Here is a 17961-nt window from a genome sequence, read left to right on the forward strand (position 1 = left end):
GGGTGCATGAGTGAGTGGTTGTGTGGGTCTGTGAGTGGGCCTGTGAGTAGGTGAGTGATTGTCTAAGTGGGTCAATCAGTTGGTGCATGACTCTCTGAGTGGGTCTCTGAATAGGTGCCTGATTCTCTGAGTAGGTCTATGATTGGGTGCATGACTGAGAGAGTGTGTGAGTGGGTGCATGAGTCTGTGGGTGGGTGCATGAGTCTAAGTGGGTTTGTAAGTGGGTGCATATGTCTGAGTAGGTCTGTGTGTGGGTGTAGAAGTATCTGAGTGGGTCTCTGAGTGGGTGCATGAGTCTCTGTGGGTCTGTGAGTGGGTGTGTGAGTGTCTGAGTGGGTCTGTGAGTGGGTGTCTGGGTCTCTGAGTGGGTCTGAGAGTGGGTGCATGAGTCTCTGAGTAGGTCTGTGAGTGGGTGCATGAGTCTCTGAGTGGGTCTGTGAGTAGATTGTGTGTCTGAGTAGGTCTGTGAGTGGGTGGCCAATCTCTGAGTGGGTCTATAAATGTGTGCGTCAGTGTCTGAGTGGTTCTGTGAGTGGGTGCATGGGTCTCTGTGTGCTTCTGTGAGCGATGTAACCGGCGCTGGGGGTGGGGAATTGTGTTTTGAAATAACTTATGAGTGTAGAGCACCTGTTGCAGAGTTCCTTGTGTGTCTAGTAGTTTTCAGGCAACAATACAAATGTCAAGATAACTCTGGTGATTATTGTTACTGCCGGAGTGAGATTAAAGTTTTGTCTAGTGGTAGTTGTACTCATCATGAAGTATTACAAAAGGTTGATATGCCTACTGGAAAGAACATCTACCGTGCAGATCACTGAACTGTATTTTATATGGACAACTTAGTGGATTACTGCTTTTGTCACAGAATTCCTTTCGTTATTTGCAGTTCATAAGTTACAAACCTAATATTGCACAGTGTCTAATAAGCTGTAATCAAAGCGCTGCAAGCAAACAGCATAGTATTGGTTAGAACATAACGTTTTTTCCCCAGTCTTTAGTTATCTATTCCTATTGATGCTACAAAGGGGTTGTTTGGGTAGAAATACATTCTTATTAGTAAAGCCAACCCCAACTACTGTGGTACATTTTAAATCACTAGTATGTGCTTTTCCTGACCAAACACTCTTAAAATAGACTGCCTTCTAGTATGGACAACGTGTGATTCCTACACTTTCTAATCCTCATTCTCTAATGTAACGTTTCCTATAAACTGATTTATATATACATCCGATTCATTGCCTCTGTATGTGATTCATTGTGCTCTGACACCCTACACTGGTATGAGTAGTGCTATAAAACAAATGAAATGCATCTGAGAGAGTCTATGGAGAGATGAGGGACGCTGTTGGAGGGTGATAGTGAGGCAATCTGTGGAGAGGAAGGTCATGGGGCGCCAAAACAATTGCCGCACCGGGTGCCACAAGCACTAAGGCTGACCCTGAAGGAACCAATGTACCCATGATACTAAGCAAAGGCATTCACCACTTTCTTTCTTCTCAGCAATTTTCTTTCTTAGCAGTAGACACAATTCTGAATAGATTCTAAGCAGCCTACTTTAAAAGCACCATATTCTAGAAAGACAATCTGTCCTACTCTAAAGATCAGAAGGTATTAATCTTTCTTGCTGCTCCTAGAATACATAGACATTAGTCCAAAGAGGTCAGCAGGACATATTTGGTCTGTTGCTCAATCAATTCCATATGATGTTACCCAAGTCACCTGACCTGCATTATCTTTGTAAGTAATCAGCCATTTGCCTGCCCCTGCAAATGTCCACTTCTAGAAAATTGTGGCTATCTTTTTTAAAAGACTGCTTGTAGATTTTCAAGATAACTATACTGGTTCAGAGATTCCCAAAATTTGGAAATAAAGTAGACCCCTGGGTGCCGTAAAAAGAATGAAACCTACACATCAATTGTTGGCCGTTAATGCAAGTTCTAAAGAGACTCGAACCAAACAGGTGGTTTCCCAGCAAGCAACATGAGCAGCCCTAAAAAATTATTGGTTTTCTTGAGGAAACTCTATTTATATAGAAACCATAGCCACAAAGAGAAACTTTCGACCGCTTGCTTTTGGCATCAACAACTTGATGAATTTAGATCAATGGTCGACCTTATTGCATGGGAATCTTATATAGCCATGCGCTTAGAGCGTGGTCTATAAAAAAAAGGAATGCTTCAGACTCTCAAACAAAGATCTGAACAATAACCATGCCAGATTTTAAGTGCCACACATTTTGCAAATGAGTAAAGAAAATGCATTGCAAAGTATAAAGCTGAAGTACCAACCACCATTCGGACTTGAGGTGTAATGAGTACAACTTCTGGTAGCCAGATCATGTTGTTGTATGTTGCTAGGATAGCACAAGGGCTAAGATGTATTGTATGTTACTAGGGTAGTGCAAAGGTAATTAAGAAGGAGATGTTATAGTGTGTGTGGGCGACAGAGAAGTTTAGACAGTATTTTTGGGGCTCAGGGTTTACGCTATGCTTGCATCACAAGCTTTTGATTAAAGTGTTGACCACTGAGGGTTCGTCTAAAGCTACTCCCCGAATCACTAGAATATCGCTTAGATTGTTGGACTATATTTATGATGTGGACTATCTATTGGAACATAAGAATAGAGTTGCAGACTATTTAAGCAGGTCCACTTTGCAGTTGCAAGAACACATTTTTAATGAGTGGGATGAATATAGTGTTGCGTTTGTAGAAGGTGAAGCTCAAGCTATTGCATTGAAGGAGTGGTGTCGGGTGAGGAACATATTGTGCTTCGGAAGGTTGAGGTTTGTTTTGCAAGGGTGGCACAGTAAGAATAAATTGGATGAAGAGAGTAAAAAGTTCTGGGAACGCAAGGATGAGTTATACATTTCCGGTGCATGGTTTTTATTGAGGGATGTTAGGATTGTCAGTGAGGGCAAGGATCTTGGAGATTATGCGCGAAGGGCATTTAGGTATTGTTAAATCTAAGAAAAGAGTGAAAGCTTTGTATTGGTTGTGAGTAGATTTAGCTATGTAAAAATGTGTAAGAATGTGTGAGAGTTGTGAGAATATGTGTTAGAGAGATTCTAGAAGAGCCTTGGGAAGCTTTTAGCAGTTCATATTTTAGATCCTATTTTGGATAGCAAGGGAGTGCCCGAATATGTGACTGTGCTGTTAGATTTGTATTTTAAGTGTCCTGAGTTTGAAGAGCATCATTAAGTTGATGCAGCTGTCATGGTTTATTTTTTGGAGAAAACTTTCATGAGAGAAGGGATTCCAAACCCCTTACTGAGAGACAATGAGTCAATGACCTGCAATTTATTGCTGAAAAGTTTCCTTTCCAGGAAGAGTATCAAAGCCAGAAATACAGTGGCTTATCATCCAGCCGGTAACCGAACTGTTAAGCGCCTCAGTAGGGTGATTATATGGAATGTTCAAGCTGTCATCAATGCAGGGAAGGACTGGAAGAATAAATTGTGCAAATTGGTTTGGGCTTACAGGATTTCTCTTTTTGTTAAAGGCTATGGTCCTTTCAAGCGGTTGAAGGGTCGGGAACCTTTCCCAAAGGATAACAGTGCTTGGATGTCTTCCGCACTACAAAAGAAATGGTTCCCTGGGGTGGTTAAGAACAACTTGGAATAGGCTCAGAAGACATACAAGTAGTATTATGACAAAAAGCTTGAAGTTAAGAAAGTGGTCTTGGAAAAGGGGGATTGGGAGCATGTGAAATTCGATAGGAAAGTTACCAAAGGAAGTAGCAAACTTTCTCAACCACTTGTGGTGAGAGAAGTGTATGCGTGTTCAGCCAAGTTGAGTGATGGTAAGATCTGGCACTGTAGTAAGTTGCTTAGCTGCAACAAAATCTTGTCTTGGAACTCTGAAGGAGTAAAGGTGAATGGAATTCTGATACGCTATGATTCGTGGGTTTTTATTTTTATTTTTTTTATTTTTTTTACACTTGTATGGCGCACAGCTACCCAAAAAGGGTTTCCCGGCGCCGATGACTTAGCGATGAACCGAAGTAAGGGGTAAATTTGGTCAGTGGGTCTATTCTGGAAAAGCCAGGTTTTTATGTTCTTTCTGAATCTAGCATAGTTTTCTTCTTTGCGGATGTGGGGGGAGGGGAGTTTGTTCCAGAGAGTGGGCCCTAGGACAGCGAAGGATCTACTTCCCATTCTCGCTAGTTTGAACCTAGGGGCCGTAAAGTTTGCAGCGGTCTGGGAGCGCAGTTCTCTTCCCAGGATGTATGGGGTCGCTAAGGATTGCAGGTACTTTGGTGCGGTGCCGGTTTTGATCCTAAACATATAGCTCAGGGCTTTGAACTTGATGCGGTTTTCAACCCTGAGCCAATGTAGGCCATTCAGGTGTTTCGACACACTGGCAGTTTTGGGGATTTTGCATAACAGTCTTGCAGCCGAGTTTTTGGACCAGTTGTAGACGTTTAATGACAGCTTGATTTGAGTCCAGGTAGAGAATATTGCCGTAGTCAAGACGAGATGCAATGAGTGCGTTGACTACGGTCTTTTGAGTTGCAAGGGGCAGCATCCATAGGATTTTTTTCAACCATTTCATGATGGTGAAACAAAGGCCTACCATTTTGTTTGCTTGTTGTTTCATTGATAGGGCGTTGTCGATGGTAACACCCAGATTTATTACGTGGGTAGCAGGGGTAGGGAGGTTACCTAGCTCGGAGGGCCAGTGAGTGGTGTTCCATAGATCTTTGTTTTTCCCCAAGAGGAGGACTTCAGTTTTGTCTCCGTTTAACTTCAGCTGGTTTGTAGACATCCAGCTGAAGATATTTTGGAGCCCCAGTTTGAGATGGGATGGGGCAGTTGGGTTTGACTCTGATAATGAGAAGATGATCTGAGAGTCATCTGCATATGTCATGAGAGTGAGTCCAGACCTGTCCGCTAAATCAGCCAGGGGTCTACGGTAGAGGTTAAAGAACAATGGGCTCAGGATGGAGCCCTGTGGTACTCCATGAGGGGCGCTAACCGTGTCGGAACAGGCAATGGAGGATGTGATCTGAAATGTTCTATGTACCAGAAAAGACTCAATCCATTTTAGTGCGGCACCCCGGATACCGTTTCTCCCAAGTGTGGCCAGGAGTTTGGTATGAGAGATGGTGTCAAAAGCCGCACTCAAATCTAACAGAATGAGTGCGACTGTTTGACCGTCATCTAGGAGTTTCCTGATGGTTTCGGTTACTCCCAGTAGGGCTGTTTCGGTGGAAAAACCCGCTCTAAAACCTGACTGTGACGGGTGAAGGAGGGAGTTATCTTCGGTGAAGAGAGTGAGGGCGGAGTGAATGTGTCTTTCAAGCAGTTTTGAAAAGATGGGGAGAAGAGATATGCGTCGGTAGTTCGTAGGTAGTTCAGGGTTGGCTGTGGGTTTTTTCAGAAGTGGACTGACCATAGCGTGTTTCCAGAGTGAGGGAACTGTGGAAAGTTGAAGAGAAGAGTTTAGAGTGTCGGCAATAATGGTCAGGGAGGGGACATCAATCTGTTTTAGAACACTGGCGGGTAATGGATCACGGGGAGTGCCTGATTTGATGGTCTTGAGGGTGGATTTAAGTGATTCCAAGGTGATAGGAGGCCTGTATTCTAGGATGTTAATTTCGGTCGACCACGGGGGCATAACCTCTTCAGGGATGTAAGCGGAGGTGTTGCTGTTGATATCGGAGATGATTTTCTCAATTTTTTCATTGAAAAAGGAAGCGAGGTCTTGACATTGTTTTTTGTTCAATGGGCGGGCCGTTGCGGTCGTTTTTCCACCAGCGAGATCTTTTACGGTATTAAAAAGCGTTCTCGCCTTGTTTGGCGCCGTATTAATGGCGTTCGCCACATAAAGGGCTCGAGCTTTAATGCAGGCAGAGTGGTATTCATTTCTGGCTTTATGGTATGTCATTTTTTTGTCGTGTGCATAGTCTTTGCGCCACTTTCTTTCGAGGGTTTTACATTTTGATTTTTCGATTTTCAAGGACTCGGTAAACCAGGGGGCTGGGGGACGGTGGGTATTACTTTTTACCCGGGATAGGGGGAGACAGCTGTCAACGGCGTTTTCCAGCCATGAGTGTGTAGCCATGGCAATACTTTCCATGTCAGGGCCAGAGGCCGGGGGATTCTTGGCTAGAGTTTTGCTGAATTTTTCAACATCAAGCAATTTCCAATTTCTCATAGAGGATACAGGCCAGGTATTGTTCGTTTTAGAGGAAGCTGGCAGTTTTAGGCAGAAGTGAATAGGGTGGTGGTCTGACCAGCATATTGGGATCGTATTTAGCCATTTCAGTTCAGGAATATTAGAGAAAATGGGATCCAACAGGTGACCTGCCTTGTGGGTAGGCCCAGAGTTAAGTAGCGTTATGTTCAGTGCTGCTAGGTGGTTGTGGGAGAAGAATGAAGATGTGATTTAATTTGACTGTCACCAATTTATTGATGGAAATGGTGTGAATTCATCTTTTTAATGAAGCTGCACGTGGGAATAGTCCATTTGGTGAAAGCACTTTAAGGTCAAACCTTGAAGGCAACACTAAGGTCACTTCTCAATCTGAAATGGCGGTGTCACTTCCAGTAAGGCTAAATGAATTTGTTGTGGTGTGATTTCACTTAATACATAGTCATGGTCTATGAGTGGATGTAATTGGATTACAATCTAATATGTTATGTTTCTTATTATTTTGTATGTGTGTATCTTTATTATGTATTTTGTATCTTTATGTACATTCTGTTTTGGGGGGACTCCTTGTTATTGAGTAGGATTTGGGAATTTTAAATGGTATGTTATTCTTGGTATGTTATTCTTTGTTTTAGGGGTAAGATGTGTGGTATCTGGGTTAGCCAGATACTTTATTTTGTTGCTGGGGTAGCGCAAAGGTTAGAATGTATTGTATGTTACTAGGGTATGCAAGGGTTTAGAATGTAGAATGTTGGTTAAGGCAGTTGGTGAAGTGCTGACTGTTACTGCTTGCTCTCGCTAATAAACCAGATGTAAACCTTCACGACTAGTGTTATTCTCTACACAACTCAGTTCTCACGGCTTAAGGCTATGGGAAAAAGTCATCAGAATTGTCCATCTACTTTGCATACTCAGTGAATTAGAGATCTCACTGTGTGAATATTTTCTCCAAAGAACTTTTAGCAGAAAATGCCGACATACTGTTGATGAGACCCTGCGGGTATCCAACAGGGTTTTGTTTGTTTGAAGTCATTCAGCGTGGTGAAGGCCATGATGCCTGCCAAGGTACTGCGTCATATGTCAGAAAGTGGGACACTGCACCTAATTATGTTTAAACATTTTGTCTGTCTTCTATACCTTATCTCCGCTTTCCTTTTACTCAGCATTCGGGTTAGGATCTTTCAAAGTGTATTTTAATCTTTTTTGCTATCATCCTTCATTTTTAAACCCTCCAAGTACAAGAGTATAAAAAGTATTTTTAGTGAATTCATCGATAATTTTTTTTAATATCCTAACTAATAATTCACTGTAGTTCCATTTCTTGATCAACTAATTCTCTTTTAAGAGTCTAACCTGTGGTTGAAGATCATTGGGTAAGTCTTTGACTCTTGACTCGAAAGGGAAGTTGTTTCCTTCACTTCAATTAGTTCCTTAAAAACCAAACGTTTTAGACGGTAGTCAACTAATGTCAACTTGAGAAAGAGTGTGACAGATTTTTTAAATAGCAAATGGCTGGACTCTATCTTTTAGTATTTAGTACTTCTCAGTTTCCTGATTTTGTCTTTATGTTCCAGTACTTTGAAGGGACTTAGCTGATGCCCAGCGCAATACAAATCTTTTAATAAAATATTGTGATCTCACACTCTTCTCAAATAAAATCCTTGTGCTTGCTTTACACCACAAACTGAACAACTAGACTAATTTAAATAACTCTGGTTGAGATATTGTGTAAACTATTGAGAATTTTTTTTAAATGCCCTCATGCTTGTTAATGTGAGAAAGACCATCTCATAGATTGACACAAGAAGGGAGAAAGCTAGAGGCACATCTGGAATAAAGAAGGCGAGGCAATCGAAGGTAACCCGACAGGAAGGAAATGTGAAAGGAAAGGAAATCAAAAAATGTGTTGAGGGTGGGAGACAATGGGATGAAAGGGGGGAGGATGAGAGTCAATGTGGAAGCATGAGGGGAGAGTGACTTTCATTCAGGAAGAGATTACTGAACACATTCATGTGGAAAGAGCGGAAGTTGGATATATGTAGATGAGAGTATGAAAACTGCTAAGGGGATATGAATAAACGTAAAGGACTCTCATGCATGGGCAATTTGATACACAGAAATCAAAAAAGCATGCCCAGTGGTGAGACGGGCAAGGAGTGCTCATAGGAGGAGAAGGGGCAAGCATTTAACTCATAGAGGAAACACTAAATGTATCTTAATAATGAAGAGGGGCTTTTAGGCTCACCAGAATAAGACCTTCATGAATCCAAAGCTCAATATGAAGAAGCTGAAGTCCAATTATAAAGAGATGTTTTTATTAAAAATGTTTAAAGTATATTCTGATGCAACTGTTAAGGGTTTGCAACCTGTTAAATGATTTCAAAGAATATTAAAAAAAATCAGGATCTGCTGCAACGCAAGAATGTTGTTTGTGTTTCTTTCAACAGGTGGCATTTGTCCTAAATCAAATTTCCTGAATTGAGAGTAAATATTAACATTTTTGGTAAAGCTCCTAGGTTGTTTGGTGAGTTATCTTGTTCTTTGACCCATTTGCTCATCAGGTTGTCATCTGAAGTGCGACCGTTGTCAGTTTGATCCAGAACACTAGTTTAAATTGGACAGGAGCCAACATCACAAAGAATTATCTCTCAATTAGGTATTTTTGGTGAAGCAGACTGGCCGCGGGTTCAATGACCAAGCAAGGTGTCCCAACAGAATGAGGTTGTGACACTTTGGGGCCACGTCACTTGGTCTTCGAAGCATTTATTTCTTCTAAAAGTTAAATTTACACGAATAAACTGTGCCTATTTCACACAGAAAACAGATACCCTGTTTGCGTGCGTAACTGTGAGCTGTGTGAGTAGCATATACGTGTAATATATTCCTAAATTAAAAGTGAGTATTCCACTGGAGCGAATAAAAACAAACAGCACATACAATGGTATGCACCCTCAAAAGAACAGCACATTCCAAAGTAGGGTTGACGATTCACAAACCAAAGTGTGTGATCTGCTACTAAAAAACAACCTACTAGTGTATGCTGGAAATTTTACCTGAGCGAATGTGAGAATTGTTTTTCAAAAAAGAAATCCCTTCACACCTTTTGTAAGTGAAGCAAAAAATAATAATAATAATGAAAAAAATACTTTTAGCACTTTTCCATTGTCCATGTACAAGTTTGCTCCCTGCTCAGAATGTATTTCAGGGCAGGTGTGCATGAGAAATATACATGCAGCATCATTTAGCCATGGTACTTTTAAAAAATTCATGTGAAGTACCAAAGATGAAACAAAGCTTTAAGGCATGTATAACCTACAGATTGAGTGAGCTTTTCAAAGTCCCTACAACTTTTCTGAACCCGGCCCCATTGTGTGCAACGAACAAGAAACCCACACTACCTGTGTGGTTTACCTCGGCACTTGTTTGTGGCTGTCTCTATTGCTTGAACTTAACTAGCTTCACTTTTAATGCCCCGCCTTACAGGAGTGAAAATCAAAACCTCAGCGGAGCTTCTCTGAATGTGATATGTCAGGGGACAGCAGACACAATAAACTGACGTTTAGCCCAGGGCTTCGACCGGCTGATCATTGTTCAAGGACTCCTTTACTGAACTGATTCCATCCAAGATGGCGGCCCTCACAGGACATCACCATTGTTTGCAGACCAGTGCTGCCTGAGACAGATGTGTTTAGTCTGGCTAGTGCCTGGAGGTATTGTTTCTCGTGTCCTCAACTTTGTGGGTGTGTTGTGGAAGAGAAATGTTTTGTTTTCGGCGGCAAAGCAGCTCAGACCACGCATTTGAGCAGATTAGATCACCATGTTCACTCTCCCATTGCTAAAGTGTATCAGTCTATAACGTGAAAGCGAAACATGTGAAGGGTACCTGGCGCTTTTTAATGGGGTTCTGCCGTTAATCAGGAAACTATACATGAAAGTTCCTAGAGTAGGTTCCTTTGCCACAGATGTTGGTAAACTGACTTCATATGGTTGTAGTGTCTCATTTTGCCCCCGGCTCCGTCAACATGCACTGGCGAAGCTGTGTGAACATGCACAGGCAAAGCCAATAGGTCGGGTTTTCATTTTGAGTCCTGAATGAAACATTAAAAAGTCAGCTGCAGTGGAAAAAACAAAAACAATATCGTTTTCTGTGTACAATGTACCTATGATATAAAGCAGTTATGTGTGGCAATTCAGTGCACTCCTGAGACCTCACATAGTCCCTCATGCATTGTAATGCAAACACTACATCAGAGGTGGAATGATGCATCAAATATCCAATAGCGTGAGGTGAGTGAGCAATACTCCCCTGGGAGGGGCCAAAGCCCACTTTATGAATGCTGCACAGAAATGGTAACAATAGGTTTGCAGAGAACTATAATGTCATGTCAGACCTAAAAATAAAGGCGATGACTATCCTTGAGGTGGACTATGAAGAGCATGGCTGTACTTGCACGCGGCTCAACAGTTATGTCTTCCTGAGATTAATTCCATCTGCCTATGCAGTCCGCCAATGCTGCTTATGTGTACAATATATTTATCTGTGAGGGCGGAGCGGTATATTTTTCCACAGGGTTTAACTGGCCAGAAAAGGGAACTGTTTTTACCGTGCCAGTACTTGAGTGCTGCCTATGCTCCCTAGCAGGTGAAGGAAAGAGGAGAGGTGCCCTGTGTGCTGTGCGGTCCGGCATGGACCGCCCGCACAGGATGTGGCATTAGCCCGCACATACTATGCCAGATCCAAGACAACCAAAATCTTACACTTGTGTTGAATTTCTGCTTGTTCTGTGACCGGAACAAGGATTATAGTCACAATTTCTGCTATGGGCATAACTCATGGACATAAAATATTCCCCAATACAAGTAATTCATTTTGGCTTCGAGGTTACCACTAAAGTATATACCATTGTAACAGGACAGCACCAGTAATAATCGCTCCTGCTTCACTGCTCCACTCTTATGCAATAAGTAGTAGTAGACCATGGGTGAGTGCATACAGCACATACCAATAGCCTCCCTATGCCCCTTACTTAGACAGATTCTAGGTCACCATTTCGAGGTCAGCCAGCCTGAGTGGTTGTCGAAACACATTTATTTGGTGGACCGTGGACAATCTGACACGAGTTTATTGGTGTCAGTCTTCTTGTAGTGCTTATGGCGTTATGCAGAAGAGCGGGTGAAGTCTATTCAAGGAAGAAGCTCTCTTGTTGGCTGGAATGTGATTCCTCTCTATAACACCACATAGATGCCTTAGATCTGGATTAAGATGTCGAGCGTTACAGAAGATTATCCAACATGTTTCACGTCTGATGAGCAAACTAGTATTTGAAATGTTATATTAGTGCTGATCTATCCAAGCAGAAAAAAATTGTTACATGGACATTTTTGTATGAACTAATAAAGGGTCTGCTAGGCAATCGACAAGTTTATGAGTGAAGGTCTTCAGCTGGAAGGTGTTAGTGAAGTGCGAGAACTCCATCCTGGTCCTCCACACTATGGGACTCATTGCTAGTAGTCATAAGATTTCAAGAAGCATCAAACTCAGAGGGCATTCAAGTATAGGCTACTCTTCTTGGGAGTAGCCCCAATTAAGAGGGGCTTTAGACACCCAACAAAAATACAGAGTCAGCTGGTACTCTACAGGAGCTCTCCCAAGTTCTTGTTACGTCATCCATACACCGAACTATGTCATTGACTGTCCTGCATCAGAACGCCTGACCCCAACCACGGACTATAGCAGGAACAAACATAACTCCCTCTTACGCTCACTCCGAATCCAAGTTGAAGAAGGAGCCTTAGAGGGCAACCCGATCTATGAATTAGTAGCTTGCCCAGTCCAGGCTTTTTCACTGCATCTCAGCCGTGGCCGCTGCAGGTAAGAGCGGTGGGGCAGGGGAATTTTGAGAGAAGACCACAAGAGAAAATTTATTATTTATTTAACTTTGCCACGTGGTCGTCTCTCGAAATCCCCCCTCACCTGACCCCACCGCCCCACTGCTCTTACCTGCAGCGGCCGCTGCTGCTGCATCCTAGTGTTTGTAGTCCTGCATTTACAGTGGGCCAAATAGGACAACATGTAACAAAATGTTTAAAAAAAGAATGGGTTCAGGATGAGATACCCAGGTATGAACACAGAAAACTCGAAAGCTCTGTATCTTCATAGACACTAAAATGGGACTTTTAGTTTGCCTATTTACATAAAAACCTTTGAAAACTGGCTACTTTATAGGCAATTTCCACAATATTAGCAGAGTTCTGGTCCTTCTAATGTGATGGAGAATGTGTTTGGAAGCTTGGGGCTCTAATGATTGTTTTCTATAGGTTCCCCCATAGTGGGGTTTACCCATAGGCCCCATTAGATATAGGTGCCTTTACAACAATAGCTTCCATTGCTCCAGTGCAGTAATTAATTTGAGCCGGTGGTTGCCGATGGGGACCATTGGCACTCATTCTTGGGGACTGGCACTTATTTTTCTTCATCAGACATTTCCAGGGAGCGAGAAAGGGAAAACATACAAACAGAAAAGACGGAGGAAGAGAAAGACGGAACACCCGCCACAACAGGAAACTGCAGAAATGATGTCTGGCAGTGCATTAAAAATGCCTGGGGTGAATTCAGGACTACACAGCCTTGGTATTCAGCGTGCTGACATTTAATAGCACCGGTCGGGATTCTGAGCAGCGCTTTGGGCACCAGCACTTATTATTTTACAAACTAAGCACAGCTGGTAACTCTGAAGGTCACGGAGCCCAACCAGACGGTCCCAAGTCAATCCATAGCTGGATGCAGGAGAATGAAGACTGGTGAAGAGCCTTCTGCAGATGAGCGGATGCAGCCCTGAAGAAGGTCACTTACCGACAATAACAGCAAAAACAGTGAAGAGTACGAAGCCGTTGCGCTTAAAGAAGGTCTTGACATCGTCCTTGGTGATGTTCTGCACCTTCTTCTTGGCCAGGAGTGTGCGCTGGCGGACTCCTTGCTGGAAGCGCTCCATCTTGCTTCCGGCTTTTGGATCTTCTCCGTTACTTTTGGTCATGGATGCCTCTGACAGGGTCTTCTTCTTCCTCTACAGAGTCAGGCCTTCTTAGACAGTCTGTGGAGTCAGAGGGCTTCAGTCAACTGCTGAAAAAGAAGACATGCGCAAAGAGAATGAGTTTAAAACGCATCCATGGCACTGTGATATTCCCAAGGCCTGCATGCCCAACCTCGAAAGGCTGGAGCAGGCTACATGCAGCAGCTGCAGACCGCGCAGGTCTCATTACTACAATCAGTCTTTCCATAGGACATTGTGTCACAGTGTGTTCACCTACAGGGCCTGCCTGTCTGTGCAAGACAGTTTGCTGGCCTGGTGGCCGGTCTATCGATCTGTTGTGCATTTGTCTATCTATCTATCTATCTATCTATCTATCTATCTATCTATCTATCTATCTATCTATCTATCTATCTATCTATCTATCTATCTATCTATCTATCTATTTATTTATCTATCTATCTATCTATCTATCAATCTATCAATCATCTGTCTCTGTCTGTCTGTCTATCTGTCTATCTATCTATCTATCAATCTATCAATCTATCAATCTATCTGTCTCTGTCTGTCTGTCCGTCTGTCTATCTATCTATCTATCTATCTATCTATCTATCTATCTATCTATCTATCTATCTATCTATCTATCTATCTATCTATCTATCTATCTATCTATCTATCTATCTATCTATCTATCTATCTATCTATCTATCTATCTATCTATCTATCTATCTATCTATCTATCCATCCATCCATCCATCCATCCATCCATCCATCCATCCATCCATCCATCCATCCATCCATCCATCTATCTATCTATCTATCTATCTATCTATCTATCTATCTATCTATCTATCTATCTATCTATCTATCTATCTATCTATCTATCTATCTATCTATCTATCTATCTATCTATCTATCTATCTATCTATCTACCTGTCTGTCTGTCTGTCTGTCTGTCTGTCTGTCTGTCTGTCTGTCTGTCTGTCTGTCTGTCTGTCTGTCTGTCTATCTATCTATCTATCTATCCATCTATCCATCTATCTAGCTATGTCACTCTGACTACTTCTGTCAGTCTGGTAATCTCTCTATCAATCTATAGATCTATCTATCTATCTATCTATCTATCTATCTATCTATCTATCTATCTATCTATCTATCTATCTATCTATCTATCTATCTATCTATCTATCTATCTATCTATCTATCTTTCTGTCTCTATGTGTCACTGTGTGTCTAAATGTATGTCTGGCAAGCTGTCTGTGTTTGCCTGTCTGTCTGTGTGTTACGGAGAATCTTAAAGCACACCCTGGGCTCCACATGCCCTATCAGAGGACAGCACACACAGAGCACCTGTGTCTCGGGCTGCTTTCCTAGGGCTGTGAATACCTGGCTGCGTCCCTTCTGGGTGCCAGGTTATAAATATGTCACATAGTTTGGGCCAAGTTTTAGCTGACTTCTTGGTGCCCCCCACTGCCTGCGCCCTCTTACCTAACTCCCCCCCACACACACATATCTGCCCTTCCTTCATCTCCGCCTGGGGGGTCTCTATGAGCGTGTGTGCCTCAGAAATCGAAATGCTTGGTTTGAGGATGCAAATACCATATCCCAGTTACTCAAGGGATTACTTATTTGCAAGGTGTGTGGGCACGAATAATGAATGTCTGATTGTATTATGAGAATAACGAGTGTCCGGTTGTATACAGAATGTATGCGGGTGCATAGACCTATGTCGATATATATATAAACCGAATGACTATTAACTAATGGGTATTGATAGACAGGGTATATGAAGCCTTCAGGATACCCCAGTGGGATAATGCGCTTCCTGCATAACTCTGTGAGCAGTTGGAGGGTTACAAGCCAAACCCCAGGATTACCAACCAAACCACACTGCGTATAGATTCGGAGCTTCGTGTCAGCCATAGAAATATAAACATCATTCATGGAAAAATATCGAACCGAGAGCTCATTCCACGCTAACAAAACCAGGTGTTGGCCAGAATCATTAGACCCACCGACCCCCGACCCTTCCTCAAGGCAGCTCTTCGTGAAGCAATTTTTGGAGAGAAAAAATCAAGAGAACTATACTAAGAATACTTTTCTACGAGCCCGCCTATTGGCTGCTAATGGGTGGTGGTGGGGTGGGTGGGAGGGCTCTATAATGTGTTATGTGATTTCTATAACTTAGCCACTAATAGTTCGGTACTCTTACAATGACACCGCCTGTAAACGGGGGAGCCCTGCTGCTCTCACCTGTCGGCGCGCTGACCCGGGCAGCTCCCCGTCGTGACTTCATCACATATAACAACTGGTGACCCGAGGACAGCCCAGGCACGTCGGGGATCATCTAATCATTCAACCTCGTCCTCCCCCGTGTATTTATCTCTTCACGTTTTGCTTTTCCTACGGCATCTCATTGCCTCATTAAGCGCTCTTCAAAGCACTCTACAACATAGCATCAACTGAACATTGTCAAAACAGTTATTAATTATTATTTCATAAACCGGGTGTAGTTCTAGGCGCTGGGCACTGTATATGCACTCGCTACCGATTACATTCGACTCTGCTACACACAGTCCCCTCGTGCATTGCTCAGGTGCAGCTGTCGCACCCCACTTTGAGTGCAGTTCACCTGTTCGTACAGGAAAGCTTTTAAAAAGTTCCTGAAATAACACTGGAGCGTCCAATGTTGATTCCGTTTACAGTGAGCGCTACACAAGAACGTTCAATCACTCATTCACGCATTCACTGCCACGTGCAGCTTAAACAGAAAGTAATAGAGAAGATCTCCTTTAGAAACAAGTCATAAGTGAACTTGAAGCGCTCGTACGTCGAGGCGCTTTTCCCACTTTAAAATGCCGGTAAAACATTACGCAACAAAATTGCTTAGTCGCCTCGTCAGTGGTGTGGGTCGCTATCTATCTGCATCTACAAAAGAATATGAAACAATGTCACTTTTGACGTGGACCTATAAAATCGCCAGTTTGTTACTAGCAGCTTCCAACCTCCGTCCAAGCCAGTCCCTCTCGTTACCTTCCAGCCCAGCAGCCCCTTCAGCCTAAAACCACCGGTGGAAATTAAGGTATTCCAGTCGAAGGCCAGCAGCTCAATGAACGTGGTCTAAGTGTCAAGAGAGTTACTTTCACAACCCGTGCAAAAGCGCCGAGGCGAATAAGGGCCGCACGGCCCGAGGTACTCACCTTGCAGGCGCTGCGAAGACCCGGGGGCGTCAGGGAGCGCTGGATGCTCCGGCAGGTAGAGACGGCGCTGCCAAGTGCAGTGAGCGAGGCCGGCTGATCCTCGACTGACGCCAGCCCGAGCAGCCTCTCACTGAGTGACTTCAGGGGAAGGAGGGGTCTGTCTCTCTCTCGGAGCGGCCCCGCCGCGGAAGGAGAGGCGAGGGGGCTTCAGGAATATTGATGAGGGCTGGCCCGGGGAGGGCAGCCCCGCCCGCCGCCTTTGTGCCCTCTTTAGACCACTTTCACGCTTTGTCAGTTCGGCTTTATTAGAAATGCGCAAGCAGGGCCCAAAGACCGGAAGAATGGGGCTACAGAGGGCCGCAGGCTGGCGGGCCCCACACCTCCACGCATTATGTAACGCGGCGCACCGACTCCTCACGTGGGAAAGATTCCCCACAGTAGGCCAGGGGTGCTGCCCTGGCCTGCTTTCAAGCTGTTTGTTCACATTGGATAAAATTTGGAGAAATGTGGGCGTGAAAGATGCCATTGGGGTCACTGATGACGTAATAGAAGATTTTGGTTTCATGTGGCATTCATATAGCGCTTCCCTTCCCAGCCTTTTATAGAGTTTCGAAGCACATTTTCGGATTCATAAGCACACTGTACGGTGAAAGAGTGTGTGGTTGACAGTTTGATGTATTTATTTTGAGCCCTAGTCGGGTCTTGGATCAGACCCTAGCTAGACAGGCAACATGTCTGCATGTACTGCTCAAAACTGCGCTGCACTGAAATCAGAACAAGGGCAAGAGCTGGACGCTTCAGTGCGCTTACTGGGAGTCTCTTTTCTCAACTTTACGCACTTCACCGGGAGTCGCCATCATTAGCGCAGCAGGTGCAAAGTCCACCCCCCAGCCCCCTTCATCCCAATGATGTCAAAGTATGGCCTCCTTCCACTACTCAACTAGCCGCAGAATGCACCATTTCCCAAGCTTGCATTAAACCATAAGGCACCCTCACTATGTTCACTACATTTTCTTCATGATAATGCATAGGCGCTGTCAAATTGCTGGGGAGGGGTGGTGGGTGGAGAGGAGAGAGCAAGGTAGGGTCAGGTACCTCCGTGAGGTAGTGTGCGCCTTACACATGTCTTACTTCTCATCCTCATCAGATGTAGTTGTCATCTTTCGTGGGTCACAAAGCAATGACTCTTTTTGCCAGGTCAGATGCTCAGGTGGTCACCTCACTCCATGTCATCACGGACAGTTACCCGTCCTGGGCTTCAAGTCACAAAATAATGTGTTCTGGGTTTTGCAGTTTTTTTTTCTTCAATAAAATAATTTGACTAACCCATCTGATAACAAGGACTTGTAGGTTAATGGTCCAGGACAAGAAAGCAGGGTCAGACTGAGACAAAAAATAGGCCCAGGCACTAAAATTAAATTGATTGCCAATCGCTAAAAAAGCAGGCCACCTTTGTAAGTCAAGTCAGTTTTGAACTTGTAAAGCCTCATGGTAGGGGTATTTTGCAAGATATGGGAGATTGCATTAATTCATATTTGTGTCAGGCAATGTTTGTGGTAATATATTTGGTAAATCAACTGTAA

At 43.5% G+C, this 17961-nt stretch overlaps 1 protein-coding gene across 2 annotated transcripts in view; it reads right to left on the minus strand.

Annotated features, from left to right (window-relative positions):
- Positions 1 to 16514, minus strand: part of SLC1A3 (solute carrier family 1 member 3) — a 203383-nt gene extending 186869 nt beyond the window's left edge. Inside the window, exons 1-2 of one of the 2 annotated variants that reach the window (XM_078674953.1) lie at positions 16379 to 16514; positions 13004 to 13270 (exon numbers count right to left, since the gene is read on the minus strand). In XM_078674953.1, the coding sequence (XP_078531079.1) occupies positions 13004 to 13184 (181 nt within the window). In that variant the 5' untranslated portion in view covers positions 13185 to 13270; positions 16379 to 16514. The remainder of the gene's footprint in view (positions 1 to 13003; positions 13271 to 16378) is intronic. The other variant, XM_078674954.1, reaches the window with a different exon arrangement.
- Between the last annotated feature and the right edge of the window lie 1447 nt (positions 16515 to 17961).

This window comes from Lissotriton helveticus, chromosome 2_1 (assembly GCF_964261635.1).
Source record: "Lissotriton helveticus chromosome 2_1, aLisHel1.1, whole genome shotgun sequence".
Lineage (NCBI taxonomy): Eukaryota > Metazoa > Chordata > Amphibia > Caudata > Salamandridae > Lissotriton > Lissotriton helveticus.